Source organism: Neltuma alba, unplaced genomic scaffold, assembly GCF_004799145.2.
Source record: "Neltuma alba isolate B1F8T4 unplaced genomic scaffold, ASM479914v2 tig00012864_pilon, whole genome shotgun sequence".
Classification (NCBI taxonomy): domain Eukaryota; kingdom Viridiplantae; phylum Streptophyta; class Magnoliopsida; order Fabales; family Fabaceae; genus Neltuma; species Neltuma alba.
Window position 1 is genome coordinate 42,684 of NW_021637245.1, and position 23,908 is coordinate 66,591.

The 23,908-nt window shown below is 38.7% G+C and overlaps 3 protein-coding genes across 3 annotated transcripts; 2 read left to right on the forward strand and 1 right to left on the reverse strand.

Moving 5' to 3' along the window:
• Positions 1-1,089: 1,089 nt before the first annotated feature.
• Positions 1,090-6,933, forward strand: LOC114731920 (mitogen-activated protein kinase kinase kinase 1-like). Its single transcript, XM_028919177.1, is given in 8 exon segments — positions 1,090-1,677; positions 1,680-2,242; positions 3,167-3,251; positions 3,518-3,580; positions 4,284-4,441; positions 5,209-5,281; positions 5,632-5,691; positions 6,543-6,933. Coding segments are annotated over 8 exon segments (1,638 nt in total). The 5' UTR covers positions 1,090-1,260; the 3' UTR covers positions 6,762-6,933.
• A 2,703-nt stretch (positions 6,934-9,636) lies between these two features.
• LOC114731922 (30S ribosomal protein S13, chloroplastic) lies at positions 9,637-11,144 on the forward strand. Its single transcript, XM_028919178.1, has 3 exons — positions 9,637-9,840; positions 10,445-10,669; positions 10,761-11,144. The coding sequence occupies exons 1-3, from the start codon at positions 9,727-9,729 to the stop codon at positions 10,920-10,922; spliced, it is 501 nt and encodes a 166-aa protein (XP_028775011.1). The 5' UTR covers positions 9,637-9,726; the 3' UTR covers positions 10,923-11,144.
• A 6,377-nt stretch (positions 11,145-17,521) lies between these two features.
• Positions 17,522-22,303, reverse strand: LOC114731938 (phosphatidylinositol 4-phosphate 5-kinase 1). The gene is made up of 8 exons (XM_028919194.1): positions 20,854-22,303; positions 20,551-20,715; positions 20,209-20,374; positions 19,726-19,836; positions 19,446-19,639; positions 19,209-19,339; positions 19,026-19,119; positions 17,522-18,337 (listed from the first exon to the last, which is right to left on the reverse strand). The coding sequence occupies exons 1-8, from the start codon at positions 21,987-21,989 to the stop codon at positions 18,028-18,030; spliced, it is 2,307 nt and encodes a 768-aa protein (XP_028775027.1). The 5' UTR covers positions 21,990-22,303; the 3' UTR covers positions 17,522-18,027.
• Positions 22,304-23,908: the final 1,605 nt, after the last annotated feature.

Genomic DNA, 23,908 nt, shown 5'->3' on the forward strand with positions numbered 1-23,908 from the left:
AAAAATCTCTCCTAGCTATCCTTAATAATAATTATTATTAAATTAAAATTATATTTAGATAAAAATAATAAATACTTATAAGAATTATACTAGATTGTATTTTTCTTACCTAATCTTATTACTTTTCAGTACTTATATATCTATAAGTGATTTTAATAAATAAAATCCAAACATAATCAACATTTTCAAAATCACTTGTAGAAAAAAGTATTTAAACAAAAAACATAACTAACCAACATCATTTTTAAAAATCACAAATATCTAAAATAATAATTATGCACCATTGGGCGCTATGTACGATTGTGTGTATGCATATAAAATTGCGTATCTGGCTAATTTAGTTTAGTATTCTTCCTCTTCTCACAAATGCATCTCATATATAATGAACAAAAAAATCAAACTGAACTGCCCGGGAAAATTGGTGAACTAGCCAATGACCTAGTTTGGTTCAATCATTGGACTGGTTCAAATCAAACCAGTGGCAAACCGGTAAAAACTAGTATGAGCTGGTGATGAGTCGGTTTGGATAACTATATTGTCATTGATCTTATTTTTTCTCATTCAACTTCTAATATCTTAGTCATTATGAATTTGAAAGAATTTTAATGATAATTTTGATATCAATGATTATAAATCTTAGTTATTAAGAAATCATAAAGATCAAAATTCTCGATATTATTATAATTTATTATTGTTATAATCAAAGTTATATTTGCTTATATTTTATTATTTTTAATTAAATTATTTTATTTTAATATGACTCCTTTGATTCTCATCAAAACGTGACCCACTCACCTTTAAATCATTACTTGACCCAAAAAACATCGAACAGGCCTTACATCACTTAAGAACAACTTTTTTGTGCAGCGCGCGGAGTTAGTAGTGCTAGATAAAAATGAAAAATGAAAAATTCCATCTAAGCAATCCGGGTCAACATATTTGTGGCCCACTTACAACGTGGCACCGCGTTTTCTGTCTCTATCGCAACGGCGTTGACCAGCTTTGTCCAGTCTTCACTGCGCTTTTATCTTTTCAATTATTTCGAGTGATCCCAGGCCCTGGTCAGCTCGGTTTACCCCCCTGGCGCCCCCGCCACATCGTCAATCCTCAACAGTGAAACAGACGCTGTTTCTGGTTTCTTTAAATATCTCACTAGAAGAAAGCACAGGTTTCAATACAATAGCTATCAGGCACCTTCTGAATTGTGACTGCGAATTCTGATAAACGCTTGAATGTAGTTTTAGATGGATCTAGTGCTCTATGCATCATCTACCTCGATTTTTAGGTCACAGCAGGCAAACTAAGGGCATGGACCAGAAGAATGTCCGAAGAAAACCGAAGCTCGAGCGCCGTAATGCTGCTAAATACTTTGAGTATGATGTTGCATCATCTTCATCGTCGCTGGACGACTCCTCTGGCTCTCTATATACTCGATCAATGGAGTTTTATGACCGAACCAGCTTCAGAATTGAGGGAGTCGAGGGCGAGTTTGATATAATATGCAGGAATTTGGGGCTATCCGGACCAGAAGACTTCGCTATTCCGGCGGCGGCGTGGGAGGCTATGAAGGTCAGGTCGTCTTCGGATATTCTTCCGAGGTTGCAGTTGAACGATTTGGAAAGTCAGGACAAGGAGGAGGAGCTGAGAGATAACCAGTCGAATCAGTTAGTGCGTGAATCAGGTGTGATAAATGTGAAGAACGGGTTACAATTGGAGATGTGAGTGAATCAGCTAAAGACGAGCCTGCTGAGACAAGTGGGAGAGGGGCTATCAAGGGTCTCCGTCCGCCGATGATTAAGCCACCGCCGGGGATGAGGATCCCAGTTATTGATAACATGTGTTCCACCTGGGATATTCTGAGAGATTTTGCTCCTCAAGCTGAAAGACAGTCATTGGAAAAGTATGAGGAGCCGAACTGTTCTGATCATGACCCAGAACGACGAAGGGAAACGGAGAGAGAAGATGAGCAGAAACAAGAAGAAGCAGGAGTACGTGAGGCGGATGGGTTTACTCCAAAGTTAGAAGAGGATAATGCATCAAGGCTTGCGGATGCTGATGCTGAGTTTTTGGGATCGGGTTCGTTTACTACGTCAAACGAAGACGATTCTTCTAGCCCCTCCACGGGTCCTAGGTCCACCAATATATCTCCTAATGTAAGATTTAGACGAATTATTGTGAATTGGCAAAAGGGCGAGCTTTTGGGACGTGGTTCATTTGGGTCAGTCTACGAAGGAATTTCTGGGTAAGTTTTCGAGTACCGTTGAAATTTTCCTTTCCCCATTTTACTAGCGCAATACCATTGCCAAGCCTTCTTGCTTTTCAGTTCATAGTTGTTGAATGTTTTGACACTTGTATTTTTGTTGTAGTTCTCTGCTGCCATATCTTCGATATAGAAAGGTTTAAGGCTTATGATTTAAAGCATTTGTTTTTTTTGGGCTTCTGGATGACGGTCACGGCAGTATGGGACTAGTGTCGGTTGAGGGAGGGGTTGGTGCCTTTTCTCGTTTAGGAGTTTATGGCTGAGAAGGTGTTTGAAGGAAACTGCAGCTTTGGAGATGAAATTTGGCAGGCTATGGTGTTTAGATTTTAATGTAACAAGTGTTGTTGAGAGTATAGGTGCTACGAAGAATCTTTAAGCCTTTAATAACTCTTCACTTTGTGGATGCCCCCTTCTGTGCAACATGTAAATTGTCTCTCTGTTAAACTTCACTATCATTCATTAAACTAGTTTCCAAAATGCTTCTAAGTGATTGCACTTGCGAAGCCTTATTAGTAAATCTTTGCAGTTATGGTAGATTTTAACTTTTTGGAAATATATAACAAGTTTAGGGAGCTATAACTGGCTAATGCATGCGTCATGTAACTGCTATGTAATGTTGCCAGTTGGTGACTTTTCCCAGAAACAAAACTTGGGTCTTTGGACAATTTTGTATTTGGCTTTTTCTTTTTTTTGGTATTTTTTGAGATGCTTATGGCGGGGTCAAACTTTCAAAAGTCTTTGTTCAATTTGCATTGTTTGAATTTATTTACGTTCAAAGCAAGAGTGAAGCTTTTGATGAAATTTTTGTGGAATTTGATGCTTACACCTGTACTTTAGTCATTGATTTTATGCTTCATGACTGCCAACTTCTCACCTGTTATTCATATCTTTTGATCATCACGGCAGAGATGGATTCTTTTTTGCTGTGAAAGAAGTCTCACTGCTCGATCAAGGGAGTCAGGGGCAGCAAAGTGTCTATCAACTGGAGCAGGTGAAACAGCCTCTCTCTTTCTGTTGTTGTTGTTGCATTCTTTTGTTAAAAGATATTTGGAGGGTTTGAATTTTAGATCCTACCTCATCCTTATTAGCTGAGTTAGCCCTACTTTGGCCAAAGCTCTTTCTATTGATCTTTAACTAATCTATCTGCTGCAATGTCTCATAATCCACTTGAGAGGAGACTAACTCTACGCATTCCATCATTGATGCTTGTCCTGTAACACGTCTTTCCTCTCGTTGTGTTTTCTCTCTCTTTCTCAGGAGATTGATCTTTTGAGTCATTTTGAACACGAGAACATTGTTCAATACTATGGCACAGAAATGGTACTTTCTTAACTTTTCTTTTCTTTTCCTTGTATGCTTTTTTATTTGAGATTTATTTCTTGCATATTAATTTACTGCAATATGTTTTTATGCATGTTAATCTATTGACTAAAATGTTTGGTTTAGCAGTGCTTAAAGAGTAAGGATTAGTCGTGCCAGACAACACGCACTCTCAGGGAGAACTATTGTTGTTATGTGCTTGACATATTTTATTGATTGGATGTCATAGTAGGCAGGGGAGTAATGAATGAAATTCTATGAATACTGTGATATTTTATGAAATGTTTTCTAATGGTTGCATGAAAATGGATCTATAAAGCTCAAGAGAACTCATTAAATTCCAGGAATGTAAAAAAATTGTAACTGCTTGTAAGGAATCATTGTTGTGATATCTTAGGCCTTCTTCCTAGCGCCAAGGATTGCTGTGAGGATTAGTTTTCCTGTATTCAAAGAAATTTGAAGCATGCTTGGTTTAGAATTTGACATAGTTGACACGCCTTCTACATGCAATATCAATTACCAGGATGGCGAGTTCACAACTAATTTCCAATGTGAAATTGTTATTTTGTGGACAAGCTAACTGAAAACGTGTTAAATCGCTGTACTGTGAATCCTATCTTCGAGTTTCATGATCTGCTGTGTTTCATCCTATAAAGACCGTCTGATGATTAATTTTATATATTCTGCTTATTTTTTGTTGCAGGATGAATCAAAGCTGTACATCTTTCTTGAGCTTGTTACTAAAGGTTCCCTTGCAAGCCTCTACAGGAAGTACAACCTTCGAGACTCTCAAGTGTCTGCCTACACAAGGCAGATTCTGCATGGTTTGAAGTATCTTCACGATCAAAATGTGATGCACAGGTAATTCAATATTGTTTCCTTGCTTTCATTTGTAAATTGTTTGATACGCATTCCTGCTTCTGTGATAGCCTTGGTCTTTAGAGATATTGCCTGGGTTCCTTTTCTAGTTTCTAGACAAATTCCTCATCCAACTTAAGTCTTTATGCATGGCCGGTCTTAATGAGGCTTTCTGGAGTGGGGTGAGGAGGGAGGAGATGAACTCTGATATTTTCATGATTCTTGCCTCAAGGAAACATTTCACTTTTGCCTGCTTTTTTAATAGCAATCTGAGTATCTTTGAAATTTCAGTGTTGTTTTTGGCAAAGTATTCTTTCATTGTCATTGCTTCAGATATATTTTCTATATTGGAGGACCATGAACTTCTCCATGTATTCAAAGAAGGCAATAGGGTAGGGAAGCGGAAAGTGCACAAGTAATCTAAGGGGAAGACGATATCTTATCCACTTAATGTTGTCACCGTTCCTTTTTAGTTCCAAAGAAATTGCAGATTAGGAAAAACACACACAGACAAGTCTTGCAACAACACGTTTAACCTTAAATTGTAGAGTTTCAAGAACTATTGCTGCTGATATACTGTGTAATTCTAATGTGCGTAAACATATGAGATGCAAGAGAGTTAGAATTTGGTTTATTCTACATGCCATAGAGTTTTCTCTTTAAGCCAAGCTCCTGGATTTTGAACATCAAGCTCATGTTTCTGGATCAATGGTGTACAATCATGAAGCAATCTCTGTAAAACTGATATACTATTTTTTCCTCAATTTAAGGGATATTAAATGTACAAATATATTGGTGGATGCAAGCGGATCTGTCAAGCTAGCGGATTTTGGATTAGCAAAGGTTTTCCTTTCCTTAGAATATTCTCTTTCTACTCTATCTTTTTTTGAACATCAAGCTCATGTTTCTGGATCAATGGTGTACAATCATGAAGCAATCTCTGTAAAACTGATCTACTATTTTCTTCCTCAATTTAAGGGATATTAAATGTACAAATATATTGGTGGATGCAAGCGGATCTGTCAAGCTAGCGGATTTTGGATTAGCAAAGGTTATTTCCTTTCCTTAGAATATTCTCTTTCTACTCTATCTTTTGTTTCTATTACATTCATTTCAGTATTAGATTTCTGAATTCTCCTCAGTTACATTTCTATTCTAATTTCAGAAATTTCCTTATGTGGTTTTTTCCTCAGGCAACCAAATTCAACGATATTAAATCATGCAAGGGGACAGCATTTTGGATGGCGCCTGAGGTAGGTCATAATGTTGTTCTCTTTTGAAGAATTTTTTCGAACAACAGGTCAATTTCATAAAATTTTGGTGAATTTGTAACTTTAAAACTCTTGGACGTTGTTCTCATTAAGCCTCTTTTTTTTTGCCCCTTTTCTCTCTTCTTTTTGGAAGTATGAGCATTAAGCTTTAGGATTAGAAAATCTTCTATGAAATTATGGAAAAGCATTCAGATCACATGTAGTGTGGAAACGTTTGCGTAACTTGAAGGTTCATTTTCTTGATTGGCCTCTATCTTTTTGCGTTTTCACATTGTTTCCTGCGCTTGTGTTTCATTTATTAGTCTTGAGAATATATCAATGTAATGTTTCATGAATATAAATAATGATACTGACAAAGTGCGGTTACATATTAGTTCCAAAAATTGCTGCTCTTGGAAAAAAACTTCTTGCTTTACCTTAAATTGCGACAAATCTCTCTTTTAGGACATTTTATTTTCTGATTTGACGAGAAGACAGCTTTTAATTATTAAGCTTGAATATGCTGACTTTGTTCCAGCCTCTTGTTTCCTGTTTTTAGTCTCAGAGGCTCACCAGTTTCTGTTTACGTTTATTAGATTTTACAATTGCAGTGTGATAGGTTTCATGCTGTTCAGGCTTTTTAGCATTCCAAACCAATGGTCAATTTTCCTCTTATTGTTTAATTTGTGAATTAACTGATTGGGATTGCTATCTTATCCGTCCAGTTTCTTCGTTTGATAGAAAAATGGCTTCATTGTTCCAGCTATATGACTAATACTTTGTAATTAGTATAATCGACCTTAAGATTGGGATACTATTATCTTTGAGCATTGATGAATCTCTTCTGACAACAGATGCAAGCATTGTTTAGAATTGGAAAAGGTGAGCGCCCGCCTGTTCCTGATTCTCTTTCGAAAGATGCAAGGGATTTTATACTGCAGTGTCTGCAAGTCAATCCAGATGAGCGTCCCACTGCTACTGAGTTGCTAAACCATCCATTTGTCCAAAGGCAACTTTCCTCTTCGTCTGGCTCTGGCTCTGTATCCCCTTATATTCCTGGAAGGAGGAATTAATTGGTTAACTTCAACTACGAAACACATTAAGGTGAAGATTGTTAGTAGAGATCTCCTTTTTGGCTGCTCAGTATGTCTCCTTTTTAGCTTGTTTGACAAATGCATTTATTGAAAAACCATTGTCATGGCTTTCCAATGTCTGTTTACTGATTCCTCATTCTCAAATGACAAATTGCATATTTAATACCCATTTGTGTGCTTGATTTTAGCTCAATCAATTGGGTAAGGATTGATCTGGGGATTTTAGAAAACCAAGTCCGACTGGGGCTTTAGCGTCCTATTTGAGAATTATGCTTGTCCGAATGTGATCTAATAACTATATGGTTTGTCCATTGTGCCAAGGTAAAGGATCCGCATCAAACTGTGAAATGTTGGCCCCTCCTTTTAACTGTCGAAAGAATACGTAGTTTAGCCCTCGTAGCAAATAGCAATTACTGTAAGAATTGGAGACCCTGTTATTTGTACATATTCATACCAGTGCAAGCATACTATCATTTTTTGTCCATATGGATATCCTCCAGGCAATTCATTCTATTGTTTGTTCCCTTTTTTTGGGTCATATTTACAGGTTAAAAAGTTTTATTGTGATACACAGCTGTGGCCAAGATTGAACCAAATGTACTTGTATGTTTGCTCTAATTAATTTCTTAAAAAATGAAATGACACAAAAGCCAAAAAAATTAAAATAAATTAAATTGAAAGATTTCAGACTTAAAATTGATTGATTCGACAAGGTAAAACAAGTTGGGCCACCAAGAGGTTATTTCACGTGTATTGATAATGAAGAGTACAATTTTTCTTAACAGGAACGGGTCTCTCCTGATTTTGTCCATGAAATTTGACTGATATCTGCAACGCAACTAATTAATTACGTGCGAGCTATGGCAAGTCATACTAATGGATGAAGAGAATATGAAATTCAGACAAGTTGGGAAGGAAGGATCAGCTCCAAACCCCGCGTGCGGTGAGGGAGAAATAGTCAAATACCATTTACATGGCAGGCATATTTAACTTCATCATTCATTTCTGCAAAAAAACAGCACGGTTCTAAATTATGAGGGTGTTTGAATTAAAATGAAACCACGGTTTTAAAAATAATTTTATAAATTTCGACATAAATACATAAAAAGAGTTTTATTTATAAAAATATTTTTTTTAAAGTGCTTCTAAGACTTCCCAGGCACCTCCTGTGAGGGATCTTGTTTAGTTGTTTACTATTCTTATATTTGAAAATATTGCTGATTTGTTGTGTGTCTATTAGGCGGCTACGCGATAAATAAAGAAAAGCGCGCAATGTTGAATTGCGGGTATTTGGTGGTCGCATGGCCAATTATATTGTAATCGACTATTGTGGCTGGGGGGTTTTAAGGCGGTGACGTCAGGTGGCGGGAGCAAGTGAAAAATAAAAGAGGGCGGCGGGCAATATAAAATTTGTTCGGACCATTGACTGAATGTGAAGTGTCGGACTCTTATGGATGATTCTTTGCATACATTTCTTGTATATTTTAAATGTTATGAAGAGTCTGTATAGACCATAACGCAAGCATCACCGTATTTTAAATGAGTACAAACTCAAATCTATCAAACTCCCTATTAGCGCCTCGTAATTCTCTTTCTAAATCGCTGCTTCGTAGCGACTAACCATTGCTTGCCGGCCCTACCGAGCAAGGCTTCTCTCACTCTGGCACTCTTATGCAACTTGCTCATATTATATTTTCTATTTCTATTAGCCAGTAGCTCCGTAACCTCCCTCTATCTTTTTGAAATGGTGCATTTGGATCAGGAATTTCCATCAAACACGTGTCAGCATTGTTTAATCATGCGGGTAAATTTTTGGAGCTCATTACATCTGATCCAACCCATTCGAAAACGAGACCGGGTAGGCATCCAATCTCCAGAAAGGCATCAACTTGCTGCCCAGAAGCAGCTGCATGGAAAATGACGGAGTTCTGTGTAATTAGGAAAAAGCAGGTCAAGTAATAAATGAACTTGTAACCTGATCCTGTCCATTCTCGTGTCTCTTCAAAAATGGGAAAAGCAGGTCAGTTCATAAATGAATTCGGGATCTGAATTCTGATCCCTTCTTGCCTCTCCTCAATTGCGTTAATCTGCGGCGTTTCTTCGCCAAATCCATACTCCCTATCTTGGGCTCTTTCGTTTTCGGCAAACTCGGTTTCTTTAATAAAACAAGGTTTGGAGATGAGTTTTTCTTTCTTTCTTTTGGAAAAAAAGAAGGTAAATTCCGAGTATCCATAATTCTGAATGGATGCAACAAATAATAATTAAAAAAAAAGCTGTTTTCTCTGTCTCACCAAAAAAAAAAAAGGTTTTCTCTGACCTTTTTCTCGGTGTAATGCGTTCATGTAACAAGGCATGATCAGCATAAAGACAGATAACATTTATTTTTGGTAGGGTGCTCCCTCGTTTTTAAATATGTTTAAATTATAGAATTTTTCTAACTATTTTTAACATTAAATAAATTTATTTTTTTGGGATATTAACAAATTAAATTTGTCGTTTCTGATATGAAACAAGTAAAATTAACCAAAAGTTTTGAAAGCATTTTACATGAAAAATTGATACTATCATTCTCAAAAATGTCTTCGATCTTATATATCCTTTTTTAACCATTCCTCCAAGCAAACATAGAAAATTTGATTAAAATAGACAAAGGTTAGCACCCCCTGGTCATAACTCATAACAAAATGCATAACCGCACATTAAAAAAAGAGGTTGGGGTGGAGGGGTGGTGGGGGACCCATCTTGAGCCCATGCTAAACGAGGGTGTCTGGTTCTGGCCCAGTTTCAGACTATTGGGCTTTCGGATTAAATCATTTCATTGAAATGTCTCGGCCCTTAGTGGAATCCTTGGAAAAAAAAAAAAAAAGAGCTGAGGATAAGCTTCTTGCCTTCTGGACGACCCTTTTCTTCTCGGCTTGCCCATCAGGTGGACAACAGTGGGAAAATGGCGCAAACGCTAGCAATGCCTGTGGCACCTTCTCTGTCTGTTATCTGCGATACTTGCGCTTCAAGTTCACTTTCAAAAAGCGTCTCTTTCCGACTGTCGAACCCTCCCAAGGTAACAATTTCAGCGCCGATGGGTCAGTTTTCCTCTTATCTGTGTTCCCTTTTGTGAAGTCGTAATGTGTGGGTCGCGTTATTGCATGAATATCCTGGTACCAGTCCGTTTATGCTTATTCGCCTGCTCAGCAATTACTTTGTTACCGCTGGAAATCTTGAATTTTCGAATTCCCATACTGGATTTCTGCGATTGTTATCCCCCGTGACCATGAAAATTGTGCAATAGAGGATGATGGGAAATGAGTAAGCCAATCATTAGAATCTTAGAGTTTTTCAAGGGATCAGTAGGGTTTCGGTGATTACCTCTTATTTTGAGATTTTCCGCGGCTACATTTCGTTTTGGTCTCTGTAATTTCTGTCACTTACCTACACTTATAAAATGAAAACTCTCGAGTTGAGATCATTAAGCTCTTGGGCATCACAAACCGAATATTATAAATTCATAACTTCGTTTTCATTATTGGCGATATCTTTTGAAACTGAATTGAGTGTTAAGCTTTAAAAACGTGTCATGAGCAGAACGAACGACAGTACGAACGAAAGTGTCATGATAATATTTGAAGTGTTCACTGTGGCGTACCCTGTCTAATGTGTTGATGCAGGTTCAAGGCCTAAGCATCCAATGTGTTCGTGTTGGAGGTGTGGAGATTCCAAACAGCAAGCGAATTGAGTTCTCACTCCAGTATATACATGGGGTTGGACGCAGCAGGGCTCGGAAAATCCTGTGCGACTTAAACATGGACAATAAAATCACAAAGGACTTGTCTGATGAGGAACTCATCACTCTCAGAGATGAAGTCTCCAAGTACATGATTGAAGGCGATTTGGTACCTCCCTCCCTATCTTGCTCTCTCTCATGTTTCTATTTTGTATGGGTGCATTTGTAAAATGAAGAATGGATTTGTTTGGGTGTTTCAGAGGAGGTTCAATGCACTTAATATAAGGAGATTGAAGGAGATCCAATGCTACAGAGGGGTCAGACACATTCAGGGGCTGCCCTGTAGAGGACAACGCACCAAGAACAATTGCCGGACCTTGAAGGGGAAGAGGGTCGCCATTGCTGGAAAGAAGAAGAAGTAATTTGCGTCAATTCCTTTTGAGTAACATTGATGAATTGTTTTGTATGTTTTTTGTAAGAATCGATCTGGAGTGCTAAGCCAACGGTATAACTAAAATATGTCATCATGTATTCCATGATTTTTTTTTAAAAATGAATATCCCGTGAATCTGTTAAAATTTCCACTGTGCAGAATTTAGAGCGAAAACATTCTAGGACTTCTGACAACTGGACGTGTTTGTGTTTGTGGGTGCGCTTTTTAAATGCAAGACCAATATTACTTAGAAACTCCCCCTTTTAGCATGTATAGCATTGTCTGGGTTTGGGTGTAGCTCACTATAGCTGCAATAACGACATTGAAGCCATAAGTTTGGATACCGTCTATTAAGAAACGCATTACTGTGCTTGTAAAGAACTGTGGTCTCGAACTTCAATACAAGATCATCTTTTCCGGATTATGCTGTGTGACTCCCGGATTCTTGCACTCCTATCACTCTTCCCTGCTCTTTCTTGAGATTGAACGCTTTATATTCTAGAAATCTTTGTGTTTCTGGGGTCGAACTCTCAACAAATTTTGAGATGATGGAACAAGCGATTGGAAGTGAAGAAGTAAACCTCTAAAGAAAAGCTGTCTAAAAAGGAACCAAAAGTAATTAAGTTTCACTTGTGTTCGAATTCAATCCCCAACAGATGGTAGGATGGGTAAACAGACGATCTCGGCGGTTTTTTTTTTTTTTTGGCCAGCAATCTCGGCGGTTTTTGAGGATATCATAAACACAACTGCCTATATTTTGTCCTGCTGACGGCCGATTATTTTCCCTACCAAGAATGTCAAAAACTCATATTGGATATGAGCCATATATTATGTTTTTACGGGCGAAAACCTTATCCAAACATCACAAGCGATATTTTGAATTTGTGCCAGCAGTGTTTCCAATCAGTGCAGTTGTCACTCACTTTTATTTTTGGATTCGAATTTTATTTACCTTTATTTTTATTCTTTATAATAAAATTCATGTCACATTAAATGGACTTGATGTATTTTGGGCCACTACAGATCAAATTTTTTCAATTGCATGTCAGTTATTTTTTTTTACCGGAATTTTATTTTAATTACTGATCATTATATTTTTTACTGATTGAAAATTAAATGATTATTTTAATAATCTCAATTTCCCCCAAATCTTTTTTTTTTAGACACAGGTATCCTCGTATTGGAAATTTTATTTAAGACATTATCAAGCACTGAATGTGAATACTTCTTCTAACAAGAATTCAAATCCTAATTCATCATGTTGTAGGAAACTAGTTAGACCCAACTCACTGTTGGTCCCCCTCCCTCCGCCCCCCCTGAAAAAAAAAAAAAAAAACCTTTGATGACGCAACATGTGGTTATATGTAGCAGTCAACAAGCAGCACACGCCCAAGCCCAAAAAGAAAAATCAACACACTTCAGAGAGTCCTGACCAGTGAATTGGGCCAGGCCTCTGACGTTGAGCCCACCAAAATGAGTTCTCCTTCCATAGGCCTCAACAAACTCTTGCTTGGTTTGGGCCAACCATTTCTCGTTACTCTCTCCAAATAGATAGGCAAATTACTCGAGTTTTGGATTCTCTTCACTCTTTACTAATTAAAGAAGAAAGGTAGATATATCATTTAAAGTTTATTAAATCTTATATATACTACCTCCTCTAATTCTTAATATAAGAGTTAGCCAACTAATATGAGTATATTAAAGAAATTAGTTAGGCAGTTATTTGTAATAAATATGTGTTATTTTTCTTAAAATACAATTGCTAATTATGTGTATTAACTAGAAACTCCTGTTTGATAAAACCTTTAACATATATAACCACTAAAAGAAATATTTTAAAAAATAGATTAAATATGAGAGACAAAATGAATTAGAGTATTATATTTAGGATAAAATTAAATGTTAAACTAGCTCTTATATATATTAAATACTAGGTTTAGTATTCTATATCCTCTTCCATGACATTAAAAAAAAAAAAAAAAAAAGAAGGAAAATCTAAACTTAGTGATAACCAAGCAAAGTGACAAAGTGCCCCACACAACTCGCTCTCAAATCCTCCCTGGTTTGTCACGAACCAGCGTGGAGGACCACAAAACAGGTTGGATTAAGGAGCAGGCAATTCTCAAAAATCTCTTTGCCGTGACATGACATGATGTTGCCTACCAAATTGCTTCTTGATTATAACTGCGCTTTCGCTTTCTTCTCATCCATCCATTTTATCAGGAAGCAGGACTCATCCTCCAACCACGTGTCCCAGTCAAGCACGGTCTCCTCTTGGACGCAAACATGTATACACATTAAGAACCCAACATTATCTGTTCAATAACCAAACATACCGCGAGGCCTGCATTTCTCAATTATTGTCATAAAATCAACGCAACCTCGCTCATTTAATAACGATAACCATTTATCAGATTAAAATACGTTGAGTGGGACTCTCTGAGTTTACTAACGTGGGGCTTCTTTGTCCTCGTCCTCACGAACCACCTTCGTGACATTCCTTGTCTAGTGTACCCCTCCTTCCATTATATCCATTTTGCTTTCCTATTCAAGTGGCCTACAATTTGATTCCCACGCAAAACAACTTTCTGGTTTGATAAGGACAGCCAAAAAGGCATCATCACACTAATGCAAACAAATCTGAACTTCAGGTGTTAACACACATGATCTGTCAAAGTTAATCTCTGGAACAAAGAAAATAGACAGTCGTTTCCTGGACAGCCAAGGAAGTAGGGTTGATGAAGGCAGGATTCGTGAAAAAGCACGTAGATCTACAAAGCAGTCGGTTACGGGCATATTTGGCAGGGTTTAAGAAATCCCTTATAAATACGTTTCACGTAAGTCGAGATAAAACTCATTTCTTATACTTACCTCGTATCTCGTAAATCACTATTGAGAAGCTACTTATAAGTTGTTCCAAACAGGCTCTACGTCTAAAGATGATGGGTGTCTAGATTTGCACACACCACTTCTCTTCTTTACTGTTTTTGGTCCATGGAGCATCTTTGAAGTTTGTCAATAATGAACATTGTGTGGGGTTTTGGTCGAGACCGTACGTGGCATCCACAAAAATGGTAGTGGGTTAAGAAGAAAATGATGGAAAATCTTGAAAGAAGACCCCCACCTAAAACAACAATGGCATGACGTGAATGTGGAATATATTGTCACGCTTGCCTTAGCTTTCATACATTCCAAACCAGAGAAATGCACATTCCCTATCGCTTTAACCCTTATTCCCATTTGTCTGCTACTGTTTGTCAACAGTAGCCACCACCATCGAAGGATCCTTTTGCTGGTAATTCAAGACAGAAAATATTGATTCTCCGATTCATCTCAAGATGCAACTAAATTATTGGCCCTTACCCAAGTCACCCTGACATCACCTACCCCAAGTCTGATATTATCGCTATATTCAACTTGTTTTTTTTAATCCTCCCTTCATAGAAGATAATTGCGATCCAGGCCAGTCTTGAGGAAGGCGTTGGGAGGCTTGGCAAAGGCCGAAGTAAAAAACGATATAGGGAAAAGGGTTATAACTATCAATCTTTTTCGGGGAATGTGTAGCAAGGGATGTTGGTCGCCATTGTTGGCCAAACATTATTACTTAATGAAGTCGGAAGTTGCAAAGGAATTGATCAATGGGTCCTGATTGTACAGTAAAGGGGTATTTTTATAAGCAGTTGTAGAGGATGCCTTCGGGGTAACCTGGGACAACATGATTAAAGCTTGTGTTTTTAATCATTTGTTTATGAGTTGATAGGGTTCTCCATTAGTTTCCAATCAATATCAAAATCGAACAGAGCTTGAATGAAATAATTATGTGGCAAAGAGGATCCCTTTGCTGGAACCTCATGTTGGGAACTTGGGATTGAGATTCATCTTTTGTAGACACCATTACATGAGCATACTATTTTTTCTTCATATTAAAACAACATTGCGGTGTGGGCTCAAACCGCTTTTTCCTCATTCAACTTCTTATAAGGAGCTTCTATCATTAAGACTGAGGTCTATGAATCCCCACCAAAGACCCTCATAAAATAAAAAGCAGATCACTCTCGTGCCAGTTTATGATTAAGAACAAGTGGCAGACAGACATATATAGTACAAATGCTAAGTTATGTAGTGCTGTTTAAAAAAATGGTTGGTTTTCTAAATCGTGATTCATGTTGGTGCTTTGTGATCCCAGATGCTTCTGGCTTGTTTCTTACGTATGGTTTTTTTGGGGGAAAAAGAACACAATCCGAGAGAAGCTATCACAAATAATATCACAACTACTTTAATATAAGAGCTCATTTGACTTTTATTTTCATTCTAAATATAATATCCTAATTTATTTTGTCTTTTATGTTTATCTATTTTTTTTTAAAGTAGTTTTTGTCATAATAGAAGTTCTAGCCAATACACTTGATTAGTAAGAATATTTTTAAAAAAATAATACATATTTATAGCAAATAACTAACCTAACTAGTTTGTTTAATCTACTCAAATTAGTCAATTAACTTTTATATATTAAGGATGGGAAGGAGTATTCATTATTATTATATATTCACCTGGCTTAATGAAGAGAATTGATAGATATCCAAGTTCCAAAGCGCCAAAATAAGTTTGTGTGACCACCTAAAAGCCCCACCTAATGGTGAAGAGAATGGATTGCAACAAAAAGACTACACTCTGGTGTCTAGTATGAGCAACTCAAAAGAGCAAAAGATGAGCTTATGGAAGGGAGAATAAGGATTCAGAGGCCAGACTCGGAGGCGGCGACTGTCTCCGCTGTCTGTATGAACAACGACACGCAGTACGGACCCTATTTATTAACCGTGGTGTTCCGACAAAACATCATCGAACACCACCAGCTCTTCAGCACGTTTAAACTCTCCGTACTTCCCATTTCTCTCTCTATTGTCACACGATTCCCTTTTAAAGATCCTTGGGATTTTTTAAAAACACACCCACCCACCTTCTCATATCATTAATTCTACTACTATTTCATATATGCGAGCATATACAGTGAAGCTGAATTGAATTGGCAGTCTTGCTTGGTTGGCTCTGATATCCTTACACTGCTATTAAAATCCTAGTTCTGGATGGGTCTCATCATCGCACCTCAAGCTTTTTTTTTTTGCCTTTCATTAAATAATAAGCAATTAGGTTTCTAAGGTATGATTACGAAATCAGATACAAATCCTGGGTTAAAGCGTTGGGGTGGCCACGTCGATGTATATAATATGGCCGAATTTTAGGCAGTTGTTGGGCACAAGACACTGAACATTGAAAGTAGAAAGTCAATATATTATACGGTTGTTGCCTTCTGGGTATTTATAAAACAGCAGTAAGATTGCATGTGATGAATCATTTTTAAACGAGGGGCGATGGGCAATTAGCAATTGTTAAATCAAGTGGGTACGATCAGCATTGGATTCAGATGCACGTGCAGAAAGCGTTGACGCTCGTGACTAGCACACCGTTCAAAGTCTTGACTCTTGACAATATTTGCTGTGCTACATTTTTGCCCTCTTCGGTTACCCTTTTATTTTATGGCTCTTGCCTTGAAATTGGATTATGCTCAACCCTTCCGTTCTGAGAAACAAACAAAACAAAAATTCACCTGTGCGGGAAATGAATTCGAAAGTTGGAAAATAAGTTTATGGCTGATAAAATGGGTAATCAGGAATTGATTGACCTGGACGTGAAAGCCACGTTTGAAACCCATATGCAATTATGCCCAAATCTGGAAGAGGAACATGGAATCGAGCAAGGCATGGTCCCCACCACTCACAGCTAAAGCCTTCTCGATCTCAATTTATTAATTCCAGCTATTATTAAATTAGCAACTAACTTATCCAGTTATCCCTTCCCAAATAGCCAAATGCAAAGCGTCTCATTCTTCCATGTCTCTTTGCATAATTTTTTTTCATAATATCCATATTGATTGGGTCATTTCTTTACATCAAATTTCTGGAGGAGAACCTGGAGGAATTCACCAAAGCTCTGCAAGTGACTTTCTAAGAGCTGTGGAGTTCGAACCACGGTCCACGAATCCCGAAGTCTCCCACCCTTAGAATGGAGGATTCTTGAAGAGGAAAGGAGGACAGGGCACGTGAGAAAGTGTGGAGAATGAATGGGCCGTTCCCAGGTGATAAGTGATGAGTGCGTCTTTTGTTGGTTAAAAACACCTTACAGCAGGTCGGTGAAGCTCATTATTACACGCAAACAAACATGAAAGCAGGGCGCAAGGACAGGTCCTAACAGTAAAAAGAGAGTAGAGAAATGCCAATATGATAATGAATATGACAATATCAATGAAGATGGGGTCAACCGCATCTTTCTCGCTCTTTCTCTGCTTTTCATGCTCTTCACTGCAAAAGACATGGAACCACCCCATTTCTTGCGTTCCTTCCTTCCAACACACACCCACACACCCTCTTTCTTCCCATCACATCTGAAGTTGTGTCGCCTCCATACCCCTAAAACATATGCCTGCCTGCCGCTGCCCCCGCCAACCACAAGCCCAGCACATTATTCCTCTCTCAATATCTCCTCCTTATACCCACAAACAACCTAAATAGCCATTGTTAACAGAATAAAAACTCAAACAAGGAAAAAAATCTCTCGGCTATCATCATTCATCATCTATATATATACGAACTGTACAATTTCTTTATTTTCAATCATCCAAGCATTTTGGATATCCGGGACATATAAAGCTTCGCCCCCTCTACCTATCTCACGTCATCCTATCCCATTTTGTAACCGCAAAATTTTTTATAAATACCCACCTCCGTACTTAAAACTCCCCCCCCCCCAAAAAAAAAAAAAACAAATTTCCCTCCAATCTCCATGTACAAACTCCTACCCCGAACAGCGCAAACCATAAGGCTGCATCTTCAAAATTCAGCCACAAGCAACCTTAATTCTTGGCAAGCTTCCTGATGATATCATGGAGGCAGAAACAATGGCGTGTTAACCAAATGGTCGTAGCGGAAGTCCCCACCTCTGCCCAGGGTCTCCAAAGCCGAAGCTGTTTCCAAGATGTTGCAATCAAGCAGGTGAATTCAACCAGAATGACAAACATTCCATCTCATCATTACTCGCCACTACATGTCCTCCGTGAAAACTCTCCCCACAAAATCACGGAATCGCTTTGAATACAGCTTTGGATCCACTGCCGATATTGAAGTGGCATCGACTTGCAAAGATTTGTAAGCTCGCTCCAACTTCTTGCTGATATCATAATCCTGCAAAATGTCAATAATCCCAAAGTACAGGACCACGTCATATGTCTCTCCGCATCGATAAGGGGTCAGATGACTGATACCACCCATGGTGTATTGATCAAAATCACTCCTCCGAGCCATCCGCTCTGCTCTTGCTGGCATATTGGCTCCCAACCTAATCAATGATTTCCTGAAACACCAATAATACTTTTTAGGACGTCATCAGGTGCGCAAAAATGCTCGTACAGAAACTAAAAGCATATATAGTCAAATAAAACAATAAACTTTTATGCTCTGATAATATAATTATTACTGAAAAGCAGGACATCTTTAAAGCTCTCAACCTTACTACCCTTATAAAGATGTTCGAAGTTGAGTGTACATAAGCTAGTATATAAAATAAAAGATTGAGAAACAAAAGAAATTATCAAGGGAGAAACCTTCATTATTGAGCCAAGAGATAGTTATAACCTCTTATTCTAGTGAGACTTACCAAACTATTCGGAACAATTTCTGATTATTCTCGTGACTGTTTTAAAATCAATTGGAAATTATTAGGCATCTTTAACACTGGTAACAAAGCAGAACCCAAGTATGGTATGCACTGTTTACAGCTCTGCTCCAAAGATTGTCTTGAATTTATCTACTTGCACTCAGATGCAGTTCTGCTCAAACTCAACCACAATTATCCTCTCTACTCCCAAACCCAAAAAAGGAAAAAGAGAAATACTGTTTCACTATAGAGCAACAAAATAGAGGCATGTTAGGTGTTTTATGGAAACAGAAACAAATCAGAGTAACCCTATTCTTTCAAACTGAAGGTACATCAGATGGCATGTGGGACAGCTATCAAGGAACTGGAACACATTCTGACATACCGGCCAGATATAACTCGATCCCTATCTTGAAGTTCAGCTTCAAGAAAGCGACACCCTCGCATGAACTTTTCAATCTGATAAGAATCCCGATTTCCTGCAAGCAGCAAGACATTTGCTATTTAAAATTTCTAATTCCTAATGAAACGTGAAGCTGAGCCAGAAAAAAGAGAGATGAATCAATACCTGTGCGTAAAACAAATGGCGACAGCCCCATTTTGTCATAATTGTTATCATCACGAAAGTGAAGGCCAACCAGAAGACTGTAATCCATTATACCCTCAGACTCCAAGAACTCACAATCTCTCTCGATTTGCCTGGACATAGAGTATCATATCATCCTAAGACAGTCTAATGATTATAAAAAGCTGCAAATTACCATCACAGGAAACTCAAGATAACACAACTGATGTCAAAACTTACTTGATGAAATCCTGGTACCAACTTTGCTGTAGACGAAAGACAAAATTGAGATCAAGGTCCTTCAAGGTTGTGGTCTCGTCAATCTCCTCCTCAGGCTTATCTGTCATTCGGCCATGAGAAGATCCTTTCAAATCAAATCGTCTATGGATTGGATATTCTGAGCAGAAAAGATTCCCCATCACAATGAACCGCGTCTGGTCTCCAAGAACAAAAAAGAATCAGGTACCAAGAAGCTTATACCAACCCCTTGTAACAGAATTAAATATCTAGCAAGCCATACCTTTTGCCCTCCAATTGGTTTGACACAGTGTACCCCATAGAACTTCGTGACAAGTGAATTCTCATATTTAGAAACATGCTGGTAATAACTTCGAAGCATCCGAATAAGCACCTAAAATTTAATCAAAGCCAAAGGTGAATCAAGTTGTGCATATTGCCATATGGTCAGATTTTCTATATAAGGTCTTAATAATGGTTCCTTCTCTAACCAAAAAATTAATGGTTACAAAACTAGTATTGGAAGTCCTCCCTCCTCCCAAGGCCAAACTAACCTGTGCCTGTCCAGATTAAAGTAGAACTTCCTAATACATGAGAATTAAAAATAAGGCCTCCTAAAATAGAGAGCAGCCATATCCTTATGCCATGGGATATTATTTGATTGAAGAAAGTTATACAAAATAATGCTATTATGCGGTACTAAGAGCTCTCGAATCTCACAGCTTACAACTTAATTGATCAGACATCCACAAAAAAGGCAGCTAACCTTGACTTCTGATTTCTTCACTGTCTTTATCATGAATCTGTCGTCCTGAGTCAAATAAAAGACACTTCCACTCTTCCCCGGAGAAGAAAGCTCCCTAAGGGCATCATCCCCGCATATGGCTAACATGTAATCAGCAGGATCCACCTGAAACAGCTTCCTCAATTGTCTGAAATCCAAAAGAGTGTCCAGTCAAGCGCACTTATGATATTAATTGTACCATTGCAGTGCTAGTATCCAATGCAAAATGGAAGATTAACACAACTTATCCTCAATTATATTATCATGCCAACCAAAATGTACAGAATCAGTTAATTGCAGTAATACATAAAAACCCAGCTGTACCTAAAAACCATAGGGCAGTAATCTTTCCACCGGAACTCCGCTGATTGATGAGGCGGTGTAATCTTGGATCCTTCCGGAGGAAACCTGGTCCAAAACTTCTCCTTCGGATCAAAATCACTTGGTTTAAGCTCCCGCGATATTGAAGCTTCCTTCCCAACGGAGTGTCTGCACAAAAGAACAGCAAGTCCGCACCGATCAAAAGACTTGAAACAACAATAAGGCCCCGAAAAAGCCGAACAAAAAACCGCAGGCAATTTATATGTTTTCAGATAGAAAGATATACACTCCCCTACAACGCTATACCTTATGCCCAACTGCAGATTAAGCATTAAATCATAATTCTTGTGCCCCTTGAAAATGGTTTGCCCTGGTCTTTTCACCTCCCCGGGGAAACACCACGAGTTCCGCCGAAACTGCTTTATATCATCTCGTTCTAACCCCTTTCCATCCCTATAAAACATGGATGCTTCCACATTATCAATGATATCACATGTTATATCACCCGCTTCTCCATCTGATTCCCATATGCAAATTCTCGGAAAATTCTTCTCAGTGATGCTCCTTCTAGCACTATCCACGGACGACCTCTTCCTCATCGTTATTGTCAAATTATCACCCGTTAACGGCCCATTGCTCATAAGATAGTTCTCTTTTCCATAACCAGGGTAGAAAGTGCCATTCAACTGCTTTATTTCCATATCCTTGTTCCAGTTGCCTATATAGCAGCTTCCATCAGGCCAAGTGAAAATCCCTTCTCCTTTGGGAACGCCGTTCTCCCATTGCCCTTCATACCGATTCCCATTCGCCCAAATAAGCACGCCTCTTCCAGAGATTACACCGTTCTTCCACTCCCCTACATACTCATTCCCATTCATCCATACGTACCGGCCCTGGCCATCCTGAAGGTTCCGTTTCCACGACCCTTCATAGAAATCGCCGTTGGCGTAGCGTTTCTGCCCATACCCGTGTTTCCGATCAGCACTCCAGGTGCCGCGGTATGTGTCGCCATCGGATCCAGTAAAAGTACCGAAACCTTCCATCCGACCCGCTTTAAATTCGCCCTCATATGTTGCTCCGGAAGGCCAAGAAAATTTGCCTTTCCCGGCAGCTTTGCCTTTCTTCCACTCCCCCTCGTACATGCAGCCGTCGGTCCACAAGTATTTCCCCGATCCGTGAGGAACATTCCCGGAGAAGCTGCCCATGTAAAAATCCCCGTTAGGTAAATGCTTCTCTACCGGGGAAGTCAAGCAGTCAGAGGCGATGGACAGACCGGTAGGGGTGACTCTTCGGGTACCTCCCTGGGAGCGACTCCGGGCAACCACAATAACAGGCGGGGAAGGCTTATGGCCCTCCTTGTCCATCTTATCAGCCTCTGATTTATCCTTCTTGGAGCTGGAAAGAACGTCAGTGGGCTCATCGCCCACGAGTGCTGCAAGCATTTTGTGTTGACGAATGAGTCACCCAAATCAATGCATTTCCGGCAATCACAGTCAGTGAAATTGCAGAGTATTGGCTGTCTCTCCCCTGATGGCTGTCAGCGTGTCGCGGGGGGAAGGCGAGCACATCCGTCGATTTCTCTCTCTAGAACTTTCTTCCTCGGTCTCACTTTCCCTTTCCCTTCTCTTTTGGTGCTCTGGCGTTTGGGGAAAATGGGTGGGAATCCTACAGAGCGACCCAGGCACAGGAAGGAAGCGGATAGAGTGACGGAAAGAGGATGCGGGTTTTAATTTTTAAGGGAAAGGGAAAAGATACAAAAATTAAAACCCAAAAAAAAAATGAGGAGAGAGAATAGAGAAGGAGGTAGGAGTGAGGGTGTGGGAGTTAACTAGTCGGCCTTGCCTAGGGAAGCCGGACTTAGTAAACAGTATATAAAAAAACGGGAGTAAAAGTTGCAGAAGAAGAAGAGCCAGCTCAGCTTTAAATATACCGCATGACGAATATACCCTTCCCTGCCTCCTCTGCAATTTCAAATTCTCGTCTCGTCCCCATCGCGGTCGCGGCCAGATGTATGACATGTTTGTTATCCCATTGCCCTCTTCGGTAGTATCGTGACGTAACGGAATCGCGTATGGGAGAGGGCAAGTCTTTGTAATTATGACAAATTTTCATGCCCTTTCTCTGTCTCTCCTTTCTATTTAAATATATTTGCATGTAGGTCCCTCCTTCGTTCTGGTTCTGGGATACTGGCTCGCCTTATCAAAGCATTGACGACCCTCTTTGTGCTGTTAGATTATATTATAATCATGAATATTAAATTACAGCATCGAATCGGGTTATCCTAAACTATTATATGCAGTCATAATTGAACAATTGTTCCAAAGCAATTTTAGGTGTATTTTTTCCTTTCCTTTTTGTTAGGGTAATATGATATTGGTAAAACAGGGGGGGTCGCAGGAACAATCCGTGCCACCAATTTTATTTTATGAAACAATGTTGGGTTCCAAATTCCAACAACAGCGGAATCTCTTGGTATTGCTTGGAAATCTAAATTATTAGGGGGTTTGTTGGATCAGGGGTGGCCGGTGTTTGATCATTTCCGTGGTTCCTGAAAATGGTGAAATTATTACTATTATTGTGGTTGTCTTTTAGTTATTGCCCCAGGAGAAAAAAAAATCTTATGATGGCTTTGTGTTTGTAGGGCTTCCGTGTTCATTTTTGGGGCGGTTGTTTCCATGTCAAAAATTTTCCTCAGCGGAATCAAAAAAAAAAAAAAACAGAAATTATAGAGGCATGGACCTGTTTCATCCGCCAGGGCCCCACTGGATGTCCCAATTTTTCTCAGTGGCACGTCCAATCGTGATGCCCCTTTTCCTGTTTCATAATAAGAAAATCAACAGAGACATAATTGACAAATTAAATTCCTGCGGAAAGTAGCATGGGAAGGATCCATCCTCCCAAACCCACTATACGCCATTAGAGCTTTTCCTGTCAATGCGTGAGTGGGGTGATAGAATATCGTAACGGCTGATAACTTAGAAGGAAACTACTTGCAGATATTTTTTACGATTTAATGAAAGATAGAACTATATAAAATAGCATGAACTTACCTTAAATTAAAGAAGATGTTCTCTTGTCATCAACCAAACAAAGCCACTCATGGGCTTGCTAGGAGAACATGTTGAGTAGGATGTGAACTATTTAAGAGTTAAGTTTGCCCATAAATGAGATTTTAATACATTTTATTTTTTAAAATTACATATTTTTTTAAAAAAATATTCATATTGATTTTAAATGATTCTCATTGAGGGTGATTCCGCACATGATTGAAAAATATTGTTTAAAAAATTGAATATACATATTTATTATAAATGACTAATTTAATATATAAAGTCTAACTAAGGGGGTGTTTGGGAAGCTC

What these genes read in the sequence shown, in the direction of transcription:
- LOC114731922 (XM_028919178.1), top strand. Translation starts at nt 9,727, where the DNA reads ATGGCGCAAACGCTAGCAATGCCTGTGGCACCTTCTCTGTCTGTTATC. An exon ending in GACTGTCGAACCCTCCCAAG is followed by an intron (nt 9,841 to 10,444) that starts GTAACAATTTCA and finishes GTGTTGATGCAG; the next exon opens with GTTCAAGGCCTAAGCATCCA. An exon ending in ACATGATTGAAGGCGATTTG is followed by an intron (nt 10,670 to 10,760) that starts GTACCTCCCTCC and finishes TGGGTGTTTCAG; the next exon opens with AGGAGGTTCAATGCACTTAA.
- LOC114731938 (XM_028919194.1), bottom strand. Translation starts at nt 21,989, where the DNA reads ATGCTTGCAGCACTCGTGGGCGATGAGCCCACTGACGTTCTTTCCAGC. An exon ending in TACTGCCCTATGGTTTTTAG is followed by an intron (nt 20,375 to 20,550) that starts GTACAGCTGGGT and finishes TTTGGATTTCAG; the next exon opens with ACAATTGAGGAAGCTGTTTC. An exon ending in TGAAGAAATCAGAAGTCAAG is followed by an intron (nt 19,837 to 20,208) that starts GTTAGCTGCCTT and finishes ATTAAATTTTAG; the next exon opens with GTGCTTATTCGGATGCTTCG.